Source organism: Ctenopharyngodon idella, chromosome 20, assembly GCF_019924925.1.
Source record: "Ctenopharyngodon idella isolate HZGC_01 chromosome 20, HZGC01, whole genome shotgun sequence".
NCBI lineage: Eukaryota > Metazoa > Chordata > Actinopteri > Cypriniformes > Xenocyprididae > Ctenopharyngodon > Ctenopharyngodon idella.
Window position 1 is genome coordinate 17,584,664 of NC_067239.1, and position 17,002 is coordinate 17,601,665.

The following is a 17,002-nucleotide window of genomic DNA, read 5'->3' on the forward strand; positions in this document are numbered from 1 at the left end:
TATTGGTTCAAACTAAATGTTTGAACTGCGTAATGCTACAATGAAGATGCTATATGTGACCAAGATGATGATAATTTTGTGATTTTTAATGTAAATCTTTCGTTTACATTTATGTACACTATTGCACAACAGATTTTAAGTGTGTGACCATAATATCCCAAAGCAATGACCATCAATACAAATAATTACAGAAACTGTAACACTTTACATGAAGGTTCCATTTTAGTTAATGCATTAACTATGAGCAATATATTTGTTACAGAATTTATTAACTGTTCATTGTTAGTTTGTCATTTCAGATCCATTAAATATTACTAACAGAAATTATGATTTAAAAAATGTATTAGTAAATGTTGAAATTAACATGAACTAAAATTAATAAATGCGTAAATGTTAGTTCATGTTAACTCATGTAACATATATATATATATATATATATATATATATATAATTATTGTTGTTTTACTAAACGATGTTTGGGATCAAACCCAATCAACCAGATGTGACGTCACATATCGGTACTCTCGCTCAGTCATCGAGCCGTTGCTGCTGCTGCTGAGAGAAGTGAAGCTGATAACGTGAACTTCAGTCTTTATTTTGTGTTTTAAAACGTTATGGGATTAGTATGTCCAACATTTCATATCAGCATGGTCTATAGAACAAAAGAAGATGTTTTGAAGCCTTCGGAAATATATTGGACCTCCGCTGCAGACAGAGGTAATGTACACACCGGGTACCTGAATGAGCGCGTGCATAGCGAGCTAGTCCGCATTATTAACGGGATTAAAGCCGTCAGAACATAGTGTTGCCATTGCGTAACCTGGCAACCGTATGTTCAATAATAGCTGTATGTTGAGGCGCAGATGTTCAGTTTGGCTAATTAGCTAGCGCGGTACCGTTTCATTGTGCTGTTTTGTTCAGTGATTTGGCTTTGGCTGATGCTTTAGCTTTAGCTAGACTTGTCCTATGTCTCCCTCTATTATCACTGGATGCGGAAAGGACAGAGAGAAAGACTCAACCAACATCTACAAGACAGCGGCAGTTTTCAACATAGCTTGCGGATGTTAGCATAAGCTAAAATGCTCACAGTTCAGTTACACATCCAGCTAATAAAGACATGTAACAGGCCAGCTGCAGCCACCCTTAAGATGATCCCTATTAAAACAGTACTGAATGCAGCTAACGAATGGCAGTTGGTTTGGACTGTCATCCATCAGTTCAGTTCTGACCGGTGGGGAAAAATATTAGTATTGATAGTTTAGTACAGATTTAATGTACTGAGTAAATGCCTTTTAACAGAATTGGGTCCTTCATAGACAATAATAATTTGTTATATTTTAAAGTACAGTACATTATATTGTTTTTTTTTAAATTATATATATATATATATATGTTTACAGCATTTTACAGCATGTTAATTTTTTAAGCGGTTTTGTGTATGTGTCAGAATGGAAACAACTTGACAATTTACATATTTTTACATTTGGGCTGTGACTAATCAAATCAATTCACTTTATTGCCACTACACCACCATATACACCAGTGGAACAATAAGTGAAAGTCTTCTGTGTATGATTCACCAACACTGCACTCAGTTATTGACAGACAATGCACAGTATACTCGTGCATAATAGACAAAATAGTACATATATTATCTACAAGTGTTTGGAGTGGTAAATAAGTTGTAGAATGTTTCTCAATATGCATGCAGGCTCTTAGCAAATTGCAATGATTGCAGTTTTTTTTCTCTTATAGTTAACATCAAACAGAGCCAAGGTTCTCTGTCTTAGCCATATAAAATAATTAAAGGGTTAGTTCACCCAAAAATGAAAATTATGTCATTTATTACTTACCCTCATGCCGTTTTACACCCGTAAGACCTTCATTAATCTTTGGAACGCAAATTGAGATATTTTTGTTTAAATCCGATGGCTCTGTGAGGCCTACATAGGGACCAATGACATTTCCTCTCTCAAGATCCATAAAGGTACTAAAAACATATTTAAATCAGTTTGACACACGATCCGAATCATGATTCGACACGCTAATTCATAACGCTCCGAATCTTCCTGAAGCAGTGTTTTGAAATCGGCCATCACTAAATAAGTCGTTATTTTGTTTTGTTTTTTGGCGGACCAAAAATATTCTTGTCGCTTTATAATATTAATATTGAACCACTGTACTCACATGAACTGATTTAAATATGTTTTTAGTACCTTTATGGATCTTGAAAGAGGAAATGTCATTGCTCCCTATGTAGGCCTCACAGAGCCATCGGATTTAAACAAAAATATCTTAATTTGTGTTCCAAAGATAAACGAAGGTCTTACGGGTGTAAAACGGCACGAGGGTGAGTAATTAATGACAGAATTTTCATTTTTGGGTGAACTAACCCTTTAAGCTAGTCTTTGTGATGTAGATTTACAGATTATGTTTCCCTGAGTCACTGTCTTGCAGATTTTATTCTTGTTTCAGGCCTACAGTAAGCCTGTTCCTCAAGGATTTTACTGTATTTAGCTCCATCAGTTTTGCTCTGCACCCTAGCAGTGACAGTCAAAAAAGAACCAGGACAGATTCTTATACAGATCTTGTCTATTTTGTTAAAAAGACAACCTTGGGACGGGTCAGATTCAAGTAATTTAGGGTGCCTTTACAGAAGGCCCTCCTAATGGATGCAGCCAAAAAAAATATTTTTGTCATTTCTACAGCCATCGTAGCAAAGGAATCTCCTTTATGTCTGCAAACTTCTCTAGAGCCTTTCATATCTGTTGTAACCCTGCAGTTCCAACTAAATGAAGCCTTTTTACAGATGTTTTTCTAATCTTACTGTGATTTTCAGTGAGGACCCGAGCTCACTGATGTGAGGTGTAGAGCTTCTCTGAGTGTGCTCAGTCCACTCTTGAGCATCAGGATGAGTGGAACAGTGGAGCATACTGATATCTTGGCTGTCGGGAACATGGTCCGGGAGCGATGGAGAGTGGTGAGTTTTTTTGAAGGAGCTGTATTTATGAAGACAAGGCTTCAGGACTATTCAAATACTCACTGTTAGTTTCGTAGACATGTTCTGATAGCTGTCAGATTCCTTTATGTAAACTTTCGCACAGACGAGGAGTTTTTTTCCTTTTAAACTCAGTCAAACGATACACTGCAGGTGTGTTGAGCAGTGCTGACATCAGCACGGAAAACTGTACAGCATGCTGACAAATAGTCATGAGACAGAGCATTATATTTCATGACAAAAGTGTTGTTTTGCTAGGACATTTTTTCAAAGGCAGTATTTCATGCCTGAACAGAACTGTCATGTAACATCTGTTCTCCAACACAAGTTTGAAAGCTGTCTACTCAATTATAGAAGGAAAAAAAAAGATATATTCAGTATACTACCTAAGTTTGATGTATTTTTCCCCCTTTTTTTGGAAAAATTGTTATTTTTATTTAGCAGGGATGCATTAAATTGATCAAAAGTGACAGTGAAGACAATGTTATTTTTATTTCAAATAAATGCTGTACTTGTGAACGCTCTCTTCATAAAAGACTTTTTGTTTTGTTTGTTTCAGGATTTCTTTGTCATTCATTTCACGTTTTTCTTTCCTGTCTAGTTGAAGAAGATTGGTGGGGGTGGTTTTGGCGAGATCTATGAAGTCCTGGACCAGGTGAGCCAGGTCAATGTGGCTCTGAAAGTGGAGTCTGCCCAGCAAACCAAACAGGTCCTGAAGATGGAAGTAGCAGTTTTGAAAAGACTTCAGGGTAAAGATGAAGACGGACATTTAAGGCCTATATTAAACAAACATAAAAACACTATATTCTACTCTATTATGGGCAAAAACAGTATTACATTGCCAAAAATACAAATGGATTTGTATAAAATTCACTATTTCTTTATTTTGACCTATTTCGTAGGTAAAGACCATGTTTGTCGTTTTGTTGGCTGTGGACGCAATGACCGCTTCAACTACGTGGTTATGGAGCTTCAGGTAGGGCGTCAGATGATTTATTCTTGTTTCTGAATTGATGGACGTTATCTCACACAGGTCGTAGTAACACAACAACCCTGACTTCAGTCGCCTGAAGTGATGTTTGTCCATTGAACTGCAGGGAAGGAACTTGGCAGACCTGCGACGCAACATGAGCTATGGCATATTCAGTGTCTCCACCGCACTCAGGCTGGGTCGACAAATCTTGGAAGCCATCGAGAGCATCCACTCTGTGGGTTTTTTGCATCGAGACATCAAACCCGTAAGTCTGCTCTCTCACAGATGGCCCTGGGCATAAAAGCACTTTTAATGTTGACTATAACTGATTTTTTTAACAGAGCCTTATTCTTCCTTTTTGGACTATATAAACTAATCATTAAACCATTTCTTTTTTTAAACAGTCCAACTTCGCAATGGGCCGACTTGCCATTACATGCCGAACCTGTTATATGCTTGATTTTGGGTTGGCACGCCAGTTTACAAACTCATGTCAAGAAGTCCGTCCAGTGAGTAATCACAGATGTATTTTAAAGCTTATATTTATGAAACATTACTCATTATTCATTATGCTATTGTCATATAGTAGTGTTGCTTAAAGGGATAGTTCACACAAAAATTAAAATTCAGTTATTATTTACTCGCATTCTATTTCGGACTATTTCTTCTGTAGAACACAAAAGCAGAAATTTCAAGCAATTACTGAAGAATTGCTCTTTTCTATTACAGTGATTGGGGATTGAAGCTTTCAGTATTTAAAAAGGACACAAAAGAACCGTAAAGGTTGCATAAAAGTGGCTCCACATGGCTCCTGCACTATATTACAGGCCTTCGGAATTCATACGGAAGCTTTGGATGAGAAATAACCCAAATTTAAGTCAGAATTTCAGAGCTCATGAGAAAAGTAGTGATGTACGATTTGTGAATGAATGGGTCTTTCAGATATGATTTTTCTCATTGAATCAGTTGATCTTGTTCACAAAACTGGTCTAAAAGATACTACTCAAAATCTCATGAATGAACCAAAAGGTGGATGTCAAGATTTTTAAGTGAACATTGACCTAAATTTCAGTGTCATAATTTTTGAGTGAACTATACCTGTAATGTATTTCTATATATTTACTTATGACTGCACATTCTCTTTATTGTCCAAAGCCACGCCCAATGGCAGGATTCAGAGGGACCGTCCGTTATGCTTCACTTAATGCGCACAAAAATAGGGTAACTTCTCTCTTTTTGCACACATTCTCAAGCCAATGGCGGATGCCGATCAGGTGTCCTTTACACAGCAGGTCATATTACTTATTCATATTTCACTAAAATGCACATCCTTCGTTTTCAAAGGAAATGGGTCGACATGATGACCTCTGGTCGTTATTTTATATGCTTGTGGAGTTCATGGTGGGTCAGCTACCCTGGAGGAAAATCAAAGACAAAGTAAGTTTTGCTCAAATCATAATTTTCCATGGATAAGAGGTCTGCTGGTGTTCTTAATCCTGCTATCAATACAGGAACAGGTCGGAAATATGAAGGAGACCTACAACCATCGCCTCATGCTCAAGAACCTCCCAAATGAGTTTAGCATTTTCCTCGACCATATCTCCAATCTGGACTACTACACTAAACCGGATTATCAGGTACTGAACCAAGTCATTCTTAAGCAGAGATTTTTGTAAGTGTACAACTTACACTAAAATACTCTCTCATTGTGTTGCAGCTCCTGATGTCAGTCTTTGACAACAGTATGAAGAGCTACAATGTGGTGGAAAATGACCCGTATGACTGGGAGAGAACAGATTCAGAGGACACACTTAATCTTGGAACCCTGACAACTACAGCCCAGCAGTTGACCCGCCTCACACCTGCATATTTGGGGTAGATATCCAGCATCTACTATGATTCAGTAATGCATTGAGTCTCTATATAAACTGTTTGAGGTCTACATGGTTAAATTAATGTTTCCTCCTAGCATGGCCAATGCTTCCGTGATCCCGGGCGATCTGCAGCGTGAGAACACAGAGGACGTCCTTCAGGGTGAGCGCCTCAGTGAGGCTGATAATTGCGCCCCCATCCCAATGCAGCCTGCGCAGGGAGCGGATGTCTGGGAGGATGTGGAGCACAGCCGTGACCGAAACCTCAACCATGTTCAGCCGCTAATCAGAAAGGTACTATTCAGACCGTAGACTGTAAAAAAAAATATGGACGACGCACCTCCACTCTCTTCCATTGTAGAAAAGTTGCCAATGTCCCAATATGGCGCTGATGTCTTATGCTGATTTGGGACCTGAGTCTGCGCAGTAGTGAACTCGGGACCCGATTCTGCACAGTAGTGAGCATGAAGTGTAGCTGCGTGCTATCAAAGCCCCGCCCACACTCCTGCAGAATCGTTTACTTCAGAACAACTCATTATGTCGGTGTGAAATAAACAGTTATGGGAAAAAAAGCTCCAGTCTCCTCTCGAAAAACCTGAAAAAAGTCTCAGTGACTACTTTGCTCAGAGAAGCTGTCAATCACAGCTGTCAATCATGACGTCACATCCCCGTTTTTATAGCATCAAATAACTTACTAAAACCAAACTTATTTAAAAAACGAACACTTAAACTTACATCAGTGTGATCAAAACTACATAAAATGACAGAAACCATCTTTGCAAAAAAAAAATATTTGAAGTGTAATTTAATTGTTTAGTTTTTCTCGCTTTCCATTAAATTACATGGAGAGGGTGGGGTTTATGACCTATACTAGGACCAACCACCTGGGGGCGATCGAGACACTTTGGCTTTACTTTTCAGGACTTGTGCAGCACACTTGATTCAGACGGAATGACTGCTAATCATTCTGTTATTTACATACCTGTAAACTTGTCGCCTTTTGGTGAAATTTGTCATTCTGGCATTGAAATAGGCCTTTCATGTGATTTTCATTTTTTTTAGGGTTATTTATTTTATATTATTTTTTTTGGTGGGGGGTTTATATGAATGTACAGTAGTCAACATTTGAAGTGGATCAAAACCTTTCATCAAAGTTGTCCTAAAACCTTCTTCATAGGACAACTTAGTTCTTAGGACAACTTTGAACTTTTTTGATCCACTTCAAATGTTGACTACTGTATATCTGAAGGGAACTGTCTTCAGAATAGTTTCAATGTCGTTTTCTTTTCCATTTTCCACATCATATGATCGTGGTAACTGCTATATTTCTGCTTTTTGATAAGTACCACCTACTGTCAGAGAGTGAATTTGCATTTTCATTCAGCCCATCTGCCATTTTTCTTAAAGGATTAGTTCAAAATTATGAAAAGCGTCGGAGACTGACACGGAATAGAAGAAATTGTTGAATAAAGTTATTATTTTTTGCACACAAAAAGAATTCTCGTCGCTTAATAAAATTAAGGTTGAACCACCGTAGTCACACAGACTATTTTAACGATGTCTTTACTACCTTTCTGGGCCTTGAAAGTGGTAATTGTGTTGCTGTCTATGGGGGGGATCAGAAAGCTTTTGGATTTCATCAAAAATAATGATGAAGATAATAAGATTTTCACAAAAATCTTAATTTGTGTTCCGAAGATGAACGAAGGGCTTATAGGTTTGGAACGACATGAAAGTGAGTAATTAATGACAGAATTTTCATTTCTGGGTGAACTAACCCTTTAAGACCATTTATATAAAGAGCATAATCATTTATTAGGCTGGAATGTGAGGTTTATCATTTTATAAAAACTTTTTGTTTTTGTCAAAACTTGCACAAAAACTTGTCAAAACTTTTACAGTTTAGGATGTTACCATATTCATTAGAAGAATTTAAAGAATCCCGATCACCTCTTTCGCTGGTCCGAAGTTTGCAGGTTTGTATTTAATTCAGAGATAGTCATGAGCTTGTGTTTCTGATTCAGGTGGCTAGTGAGGAGGAGCGAAGCAAAGAGGGCAACCAGAGCCCCAACAGTGGCTCCATCCAGGGCTCTCCCAGACGTGTGCGTTCAGAGACCTTGCTCATCGACCGCGTGGCTCCTCTGCTGAGAAGGATGCGCCATAGTCAGAGCATGGGGCTGGACAAGAGACTGACCCCCGAACCCAAACCCACCATTGAACGATTCCTTGAGGCCTAGTCAGTAAACAAAGTCTTAATGAACTTCCATCCTTATAAATGTGAATTGGTCACTAGAGATGCCATAACCACTTCTCCTTCTTCATCTTATTAGTTTAGGCAAGCAGCGGCCAGGTCTGTCTCAAGACAGGTCTGTCTGTCGGATCGAGCAGGGCTCTTTGGAGGACGAGGAGGGGGCAGCTAGTAGCGGTTACGTTGCTGTCAACCTCAGCCCCGTCCCTCAAGAGGGTGACTCACAGGAGTGGGTCCTAGTTGAGCTTGAAGGCGGTAGCGGTTCAGCTGGCTCTAAACCAGATGAGGAGGAACGCTCAGGGATCTCGCCACGCTCCTCCAGCCCCCTCGCCCTCCCTCGCACCTGGTCCGACCCCTTGCCTCAGCGTCCTAGCAGCCTGAGTGGCTCAGCAGAATTCCACACAGGTGTCTGCCACACTGGACCTCCATTCGCCAGACTTCCAGGTTTGCCTGGAGTAATAGGCCTGTCTGGATTGAGAAGACTTCCCACAATACAGCCTGCGTCAATGGTCCACCTCAGCAGGTCTCATCTTGAGCAGGTAAACATCTCATGCTATATTCTTAGTAGAAGAATTTGCATTTCTAAACAAATAAGTTCACATTTTTGTGATTATATGATGTCAGTTATACAACTTTTAAAATGTTTAGGGTCTGTAAAATTCTTAATGTTTTTGAAAGAGGTCTCTTATGCTCACCAGGGCTGCATTTATTTAATAAAAAATACTGTAAAAACAGTAATATTGTGAAATATTATTACAATTTAAAAAAAAAAAAAAAAACTGTTTTCTATTTTAATATATTTAAAAAAGTAATTTATTCCTGTGATGGCCAAGCTGAATTTTCAGCAGCTATTACTCCAGTCTTCAGTGTCACATGATCATTCATATGCTGATTTAGTGCATTTTTTATTATTTATTATCATCAATGTTGAAAACATTTGTGCTGCTTAATATTTTTATGAAAACTGTGATACATTTTTTCAAGATTCTTTGATGTATAGAAAGTTCTAAAGAACAACATTTATTTGAAATAGAAATCTTTTGTAATATTATAAATGTATTTACTGTTACTGTTACTTTACTGTGTCCTTGCTGAACAAAAGTATTAATTTCTTTAAAAAAACATAACAAACTTTGTTAAAAAACCTATAATGTTAAAAAAAACCCTGTCAACTCATTTCCATAATGTTTTATCGTGTGATGGAAACTGTAGCAGTGAGTAGTGATCGTTTATGGGTGCATTGCAGTAGTTTCACTGCAACACCATGGATTTTGGCCAGCAACTTGGATTTACACATTACTGTAAATCAAAAACATCATTAGACCAAAAGTGAAGCTGACACAAACTCAGAAAATCTCACCAGAGCTCATGTTTTGGCCAAGCAGAGGATGGTACACTAAGAAAAACAGATTTATAAGAGTATATCTCTGCAGGGCTCCATTAATAATGTCCTGTCTCTTAATGCTATTCCCTTCACAGTCATCCAGTGCAGTGCTACAGCCCATTCAGCCTCAGCAGAAGACAGGAGACAACTCTCAGCCCGACAATCCATCAGGCCCTGCGGAAAAAGAGCATGACCACGGCTCAGCAATTTCACCCTCTAAACGCCCTAACAAGCCAGATGAAAACATTATCTCTGTCAAGGCTTCTGACAAGGATGTGGAGAGCGACTCGGGCTGTCCTGACGGCGGGCCTCCTTCAACCCCTAACCAGGGTGAGACAACTGGACACAGTGTTGATGCAGCTCCGGCATCACCTCGTGAACTATCACCTCGTGAACTATTACCCCGAACCAGTCGTATCCCGGTTCGTGACCCAGACTCTCCGACCCGCAGGGGTTTTCCAGCTCCGCTTTCCCCATCTCTGTCGCTGTCATGTGAGCACTTCCCCTCAGCGTTGCTGCGTGATAAGTTCACCTTCCCCACCGGTTCTCGAGGATCAGACTGGCAGGTGGAGGAGCCGCTCTCTCTGTCTTCCTCTTCAGGACCTCTGTCGAGCAAGAGTAAAATACCAAGACCCATAAGCCCCACACTAGTACCGGACCAGCTGTCTTCTCGATTTATTCCTCGGCCACCACCAGGCAAACCGCCCCTTCGCACAGGTGGCGAGAACAGGTGAGAAAAGCAAGAATTGCAAAATTAGTATTTTCATAATGTAGCAAGTTCCCTATTTCACTGTATTAAGTTGTCCTCATGGGCTGCACGCAAAAACCACACATACAATGAGACCAGTGTAGTCCATGAAATCTCTTTGGTCCATTTTAGATAATCAAGTGTGACCAATGTAGTCCAGTTGATTAGGTCCCTATGATTTCCGCGATGCAGAAAACGTGGACAGAATCACAGAATCCAGTTATAAAAACATCATTTACTGTATAACGCGGAATGGCATGGAATTTGTAACATTTTTGATGAATAAATCAAAAGTAGGTCAGTACATTTAAATCAAATCGCGATATATGTCTGTGAATATTAAAACGCAAAAAGACAATTTATCCTGCAGAATGCGTGTCTCTGTGTGAATGAATGGCGCAGGCACACGGTTTCATTTACCACACACACTGAGGCACGCTTGATGCTCGCAGTGTTTTTTATCCTCTGTCATCTCAATATATGAGGACATGAATGCATAAACTTCATCTCCAGAGCCGCTTTGAGAGTCTCACTCCATGAGCATTTTAGCATTTTGAAAAAAAACTAACGTCATATCATAAACGCAGAAATAGAAACTCAAACATCTTCACGGCAACCCGTCAAAATAAAAGTTCTGTTTAACTTAAAGAAATTGTGACAGAAATATATTACTGTTGTACAGTAGAATTTATGTCTCAATGCAATAATAATACTAACACTAATAATAATAATAATAATAATTTTTATTAACAAAATATTAAAAAATATAATAATATTAAAACGTAATTTTTTTAAGGAATAATCAAAATTTTTCTTCCATGATTTCTGCAGCAAAGTGCATCACTTTGTTTGACAAAAAAGTTTTTTTAATGTCGTATGATTAAAACTAAAAATTAAATTAATGTTTTATGCCTTTGTTTAATTGCCAGAAAAATTAAAATACACAACACAGAATTTCTGAAAAAAAACAAAAAAACAAAACATTTCATAGAAAAGATGAAAAGAAGAAAAGAAAGGGAAAAAAAAGTTTTTGAATTGATACATTTTATTGTTTTTATGAATTCAATTAATTAGACATGCTTTTTTGTTTTATTAAAATTTAATTAAACCATTAAAATGGTATCCATAGAAACAGGAAACACAGAATTTGGTCAAAATAAAACAGAGAGAAAAAAATATATATTTCATAGGGCCCTAAAAATTTTTATTTTTGTTAAACCTTTAATACATTGTTGTTAAATTGTATAAGTTTCATGATTTCAGTTAATTAGACATGCCTTTTGATTACAAAATTTTATTTAACCATTAAAATGGAGTCCAAAAAAATTAAAATGGAAAAAACAGAATCCAGAAATATTAAAATGGAAAAAACAGAATTAGGAAAAAATAAAATGGAATTTGAGGATTTCATAGGGCACTAGTTGATGGACAAAAGACTCTTATAAACTCCAATGATTGGAATACTGGTCTAAATCAGTCTGAAACACAGCCATGTGTAATTCACAGCAATAAAAAAGAGAAATTCTTTCCTATGTAAGCAAAATGATCATCACCTTTAGCTTTTACAGCATACATCTAAATAATCAATGTGATATTGAATGTTTCAGACGCAGACGCTACCGCATTCGAGCTAGCAGCACCGGTGACACAGGACCTCTTGGACAACCTCTCTCAGCTCATGCAGGAGCGAGGTGGGCTGGGCATCAGCTCCTCTCGTTACCAGCGCACCACCGCCTCCTCTCTGCAGCGCTCGCTAAGCTCCTCCCCTTCCCGTTTTGAGGGGGGTCAGAGCCAGTCGCCAAGTAGCTGCTCAGCCTCCCCGCCTCCTCGAATCAGTGACTTGCGAGTAAATCACGGGACAGGGTTCTGCACCAGAGTCAGAGCAGGAAGTCCTGAGAGCAAAACCACAACCAAAACGAGCAAATAAAGAGAAAAGCATGTAATGGATGGCGTGATTTGACAACCGGTTCCAAAAGTAGCTTTTAACGTCACATGATGAAGCCTGATGAACTGTAGCCTTTTTACAAGTGGTGTTTTGATAAGTAGAGTGATAAAGGACCGGGTATTTGCCGGTTGGATGTGATTACTTGAAAGCATCATGTTTTTGACATTTTAGGAAAACATGAAATATTAACATGCTGAACTTTCCACTGACGCTGTGTAACTTTGTCCTAAAAACTTGCCCATTGCATTTCATCGCAGTTATTTTTATTTATTTATTTTATACTCTATATAGTTTGTGCCATATGTTTTTGCTCTTTTTCATGGTTTTTTTTGCACATTTTAGTTTACATACCTTACATATGTCAGATTTTAAACACTATTTGTCACTATCAGTGAGAATGTTTGAAATGTGAAAACAATGGGGCTGCACTTAGTAACTCATTGTATTCTGTCAAACAGATGCATGTTTTGTTTTGTAGGCACTCTAACATTACATTTTCTATCTTTTTTTTGTTTTTGTTTTTAATCATTGGTCGAAGCGTTTAATCTGAAATGCTCATTTCAACCCATAGCCATCTATACAATGTGATATCATTCATGTATAGGTACATCTGGTCCAAGCAAGCATGTGTATATATGTATTTCAGGGAATGTATGTAATGTAAACTGTATCATCTATAGAATGTATTTATTTATTTATTGGATGTGGTTACGTACATGACAATGTAGCTTTATTACTTGCTACTGAGTGAATTCGCCATCACATTAAGGGTCAGCAACCTTACAATTGCCAAGTATAATCTCTTCCATGCCTGCAATATCATACTAAAAGTCCCTGTAAATAGTTATAACATCTGTAAGAAACTTACCAATATATTTAATGAAACACTACAGACCTTTAAAGGAACTCTTAATTCAATCACTATAGTCCCATTACCATATTACTTGAATACATCTGCAAGATGTCTGTTTGATAAGTTGGCTGCTCATGCCAAGATGCTTCTGCGGATTTTGGAATTGAATTCTCTGTCATGGCATTTATTGAAAGTTGTCTGAGGAGTGCGAGACCCTTGCGGATGTACAAAGATAGGGATTGTAGCTACCGAGTCATTATCACGACTTCATTGTGTGCTGTGCAGCTAGAATTGTAGTTGTGTTCTGGATCGTCTGTTTTGTCCTCTGGAAGTACTTTTACTTTAAAAAGCATCAGTATAGGCCCACAACTGCGGAACGGCGGATGTTCTATTATCTTAAGAATTGTACATAATCTGAACTGTATATAGATATAAATATATTAAGAAAAAGAAATTCCACCTCATGCTTCATGTACTGTATTTTGCTAACAAACATATTTCAATCATGCAAAAAAGTTACCATGTTGGAATGTATATGTATTCATATTAATGGAATAAATAAGTACTCTTAAGTACCAAATGCTTGATGTTGTGATGACATTCAACAAAATGCAGTGTTTCATAGTTTATTTAGACAAAGCTTACAAAATATTTTGTTGCATTAACACTAGAAATACAGTATGACATCATATATACTTTAAATGTATCAGTAATAACAAGCAGGAATCTGGTTTTTCGTTGTGTGTACCATTTAAAACATTTTATGAATCTAAACCAATCATGTTCTATTTAAGTGCTGCATAGTAACAAAAATCCTGTCTGTGATTAACAAATTGCTAATTCACTTAAACCTAACCTCTCTTAATAGTCAGATATTTCCACTGCAAACTTGTATAATTGGCAACAGAGAAAAATTGTTGTGCTGTGTGAATTGGCCTTAAAGGTGCAGTGTGTAAATTTTAGTGGCATCTTGCGGTGAGGTTGCAAATTGCAATATAGAGAAGCTACGGTGGCCAACACAGGACAAAAATGTCGTCTGAAAGGGCAGAGAGAAGCAAGTCAAGCAAACACGCTCTGTAGAGCAGTTTGTCCGTTTAGGGCTACTGTAGATAGAAACATGCTGGCGTAAAATGGCGATTTAACATGTAAGGGGACCCGTGGTGTATGTAGATTAAAATGGCTCATTCTAAGGTAATAAAAACATAACGGTTCATTATGTAACATCTTTATACACCACTGAAAACATAATTATGTATATTATATTGCATTTCTGTCAATAGATCCTCCTAAAATTTACATATTGCACCTTTAAGATGGGATAGGAAAAAGCATTTTACCATGGGAAACGATAAACACTTTGCTTTTAACAGTGAACAAATCAAACATAGGATGAACACAAGCATAAGAAACCATGGTACCTAATTAGGTTTAATATTTGTAAATGACTCGTATTATCTTTATGAGTCGGAACCATACTGTGAACCTTAGTGCCACTCTTTAAGCAGTAGAAACAAAGAACATGATGCATTCTGCAATATTCTCCTGGATTAAACATGACAATGTGTCGTTCTCCAGTGCTAAGCGTACAGTATGTAAAACTTTGCATATGTCATGGCTCCCTCCATCATGCTCTTTACAAAGAATTCAATTCCCTGTCTCTGCATCTGGGCAAATACTCTAGAACAGAGGAGCTGTTTGTCTGGGATCGTCTGGCAGCACACTGATGGAATCCTCTGCTTTTCCACACAACATACACAACATTGTGTATTCCTGAAAAAAATAACAATATATAAACAATAAAATAAAAATTCTCTTTAAAAAAACTAAACAAATCCTTTTAAGTTGCCCAACATTTTAATATCCATGTACTGCACCATTTACATAAACTTGAAAGTATGGCTTTTTGAGACAATAACTAAATAATTATTAGACTACAACAGTAATAAGGTTATTAATAATGTATAATGTTTATTATCACTATTACTTAATGCAATTACTGTACACATGTGTGTGTGTGTGTGTATATATATATATATATATATATATATATATTTGTAATTTTATTTTTGTAAAATAACATTCATTTGTGCTGAATGAGAGAGAAGCCCAACACCGGCTTCAGTTTCAGTTTTGCTTTAAATAAACGTATTCAGGTTTTAAAATAAATGTTTGTACTGAATGTCACAATAATTTATGTTTTTTTAGGCTTATATTTTTCATTCTTGTTTTGTTCTTAATACTGTTAAATTCAAAGGATTTGTTGTGGAGTGACGGGAAGTAAAATACATGTTTATTTACCAGTATTTTACATTATTTTTTAATGTAATAATAAAATGAGACTTATACACCGATATGATGATTTATCTGCATTCTTTTTCTCTCAACAACTCAAGTTTGACCTGGTGCAACATGCTTAGACGCAACTTATTTTGCGGTAAATTATGAAATTGTGCTGTATTATTAAAAATGCATATTTACAGATGGAGACCAAGCATATCGTGTTCATTACTCCCACCCACATTAATTTTGGGTTTAATCACTGTTGTAATCATCAGGGGGTTCTTAGAAAATGTTCTATCCAATAAGGGGTCCCCGGCGGCCTGGCCCCAAAAAGTTTGAGAACTCCTGCATTAAATACAGCTTTTGATTTTAATAATGTAATAGTTTATATTTTTTCATTGTAAGTTTGTGTGTGTGTGTATATATATATATATATATACACGTTTTATTGCTAAACCATTTAGTATCCAGTTACTGAACTGAGAGCATGGCTCACCTGATAGTCATCCACCACAGTGAAGGTGTACTCATGTCTGGCTATTACATGATCACAGTTCTTGCACATATCTAAAAAAAAAAAAAAAAAAGCAAATACTGATGATGTCAGTCTGAGACGTTCTGCAGAATATTTACATGCAATAATGTGACGTGACTCACGCAGATAAGTGACAATCTCCTCCTCATCTTCATTCACCATCGTCCTGTCACCGATCAGCACAAAGTCCCGCTGGTGACAGTTAGCGCAGCCGAGAAAATTCATGAGATATGACCCATTCTCGAGACAGGTATTACCCTATGCACAAAACAGGTGAAATAAACACCTAAAATACAGTTACTAGCAAAAAATATAAAGAGTCTAACAGTGTCAATAAATGTAAATAAATAAATAACTCTGTTGAACTACCCAGTGCACAAAGCATAAACAACAAAGTTCAACTTAGTGCTATCTCAAGAATTAGTTTTGTCTCAAGAATTAATGGGAAGAGGTAAATAAACGCCTAAAACAAATAGATAGTTTGGCTACAAGCACAAAACTTTTCAGGAAACATAAGTGCAGTGATGCTCATCTTTGGCTGAAAACCAACAACCAGCGCTGCATTTGCCTCTTTGAACTTTAAAAGCATCAAAAATGTATATAGCAGCAGGATTCGCGCGAGGTGTGCCAATCACAAATGATCATGAACTCACCCTGTCGGGATATTGTTTCTGCACACAACCAGTACACATTTCGGATCAGACAGTTAAGAAAATAGCACAGATCAAAAGCACTGAGACGCTTCCGTGTTCGTCTTCTTCTATGAATTCTCTGTACGATTTTGGTGAGTATAGCGCCCCCATCGAAAGGCATCGAAAGACTTTTGCAAAAAAATTTTTTTTTTTTTTTTTTTGTATGTTGTGTGTGCAGTACGCTATTGGTTTTATTTATTGTCTTGTCAAAATAAACATTCGATACATCCAGGCATTGGTTTTCAACTTATTACTCTAAAGTCCCACATCCCCATCCCAATTGTTAATATTCAAAATCCTACACAGCCTCTGACGTTTACTCATTTACTTCTGCTAAAAGAAGTCAGTTAATTGTTTTGCAGTGGGAATTATAATTCACGTTACATATTGCACATGTATATTTTTTAGCAGATTTGACATTATCATAGTTTATTATTATTATTAATATTATTATTAATAAAAATAATTTATTGCT

The 17,002-nt window shown here is 37.2% G+C and overlaps 2 protein-coding genes across 2 annotated transcripts; one reads left to right on the forward strand and one right to left on the reverse strand.

Moving 5' to 3' along the window:
- Window positions 1–504: 504 nt before the first annotated feature.
- Window positions 505–13,592, forward strand: ttbk2b (tau tubulin kinase 2b). Its single transcript, XM_051875423.1, is given in 16 exon segments — window positions 505–717; window positions 2,840–2,980; window positions 3,600–3,747; window positions 3,901–3,974; window positions 4,096–4,236; window positions 4,376–4,480; window positions 5,127–5,192; window positions 5,316–5,408; window positions 5,483–5,608; window positions 5,689–5,846; window positions 5,941–6,136; window positions 7,867–8,078; window positions 8,173–8,629; window positions 9,570–10,204; window positions 11,830–11,872; window positions 11,874–13,592. Coding segments are annotated over 15 exon segments (2,799 nt in total). The 5' UTR covers window positions 505–717; window positions 2,840–2,911; the 3' UTR covers window positions 12,150–13,592.
- A 40-nt stretch (window positions 13,593–13,632) lies between these two features.
- On the reverse strand, window positions 13,633–16,638 carry churc1 (churchill domain containing 1). The gene is made up of 4 exons (XM_051875440.1): window positions 16,489–16,638; window positions 15,958–16,093; window positions 15,797–15,867; window positions 13,633–14,790 (listed from the first exon to the last, which is right to left on the reverse strand). The coding sequence occupies exons 1-4, from the start codon at window positions 16,525–16,527 to the stop codon at window positions 14,698–14,700; spliced, it is 339 nt and encodes a 112-aa protein (XP_051731400.1). The 5' UTR covers window positions 16,528–16,638; the 3' UTR covers window positions 13,633–14,697.
- Between the last annotated feature and the right edge of the window lie 364 nt (window positions 16,639–17,002).

Excerpts from the sequence above, each read along its gene's own strand:
- churc1 (XM_051875440.1), bottom strand. The coding sequence starts at position 16,527 with ATGTGTACTGGTTGTGTGCAGAAACAATATCCCGACAGG. Across the intron at positions 15,868-15,957 it reads GGAGATTGTCACTTATCTGC|ATATGTGCAAGAACTGTGAT; the intron begins GTGAGTCACGTC and ends TTTTTTTTTTAG. Across the intron at positions 14,791-15,796 it reads CTGTGGTGGATGACTATCAG|GAATACACAATGTTGTGTAT; the intron begins GTGAGCCATGCT and ends TATTTTTTTCAG.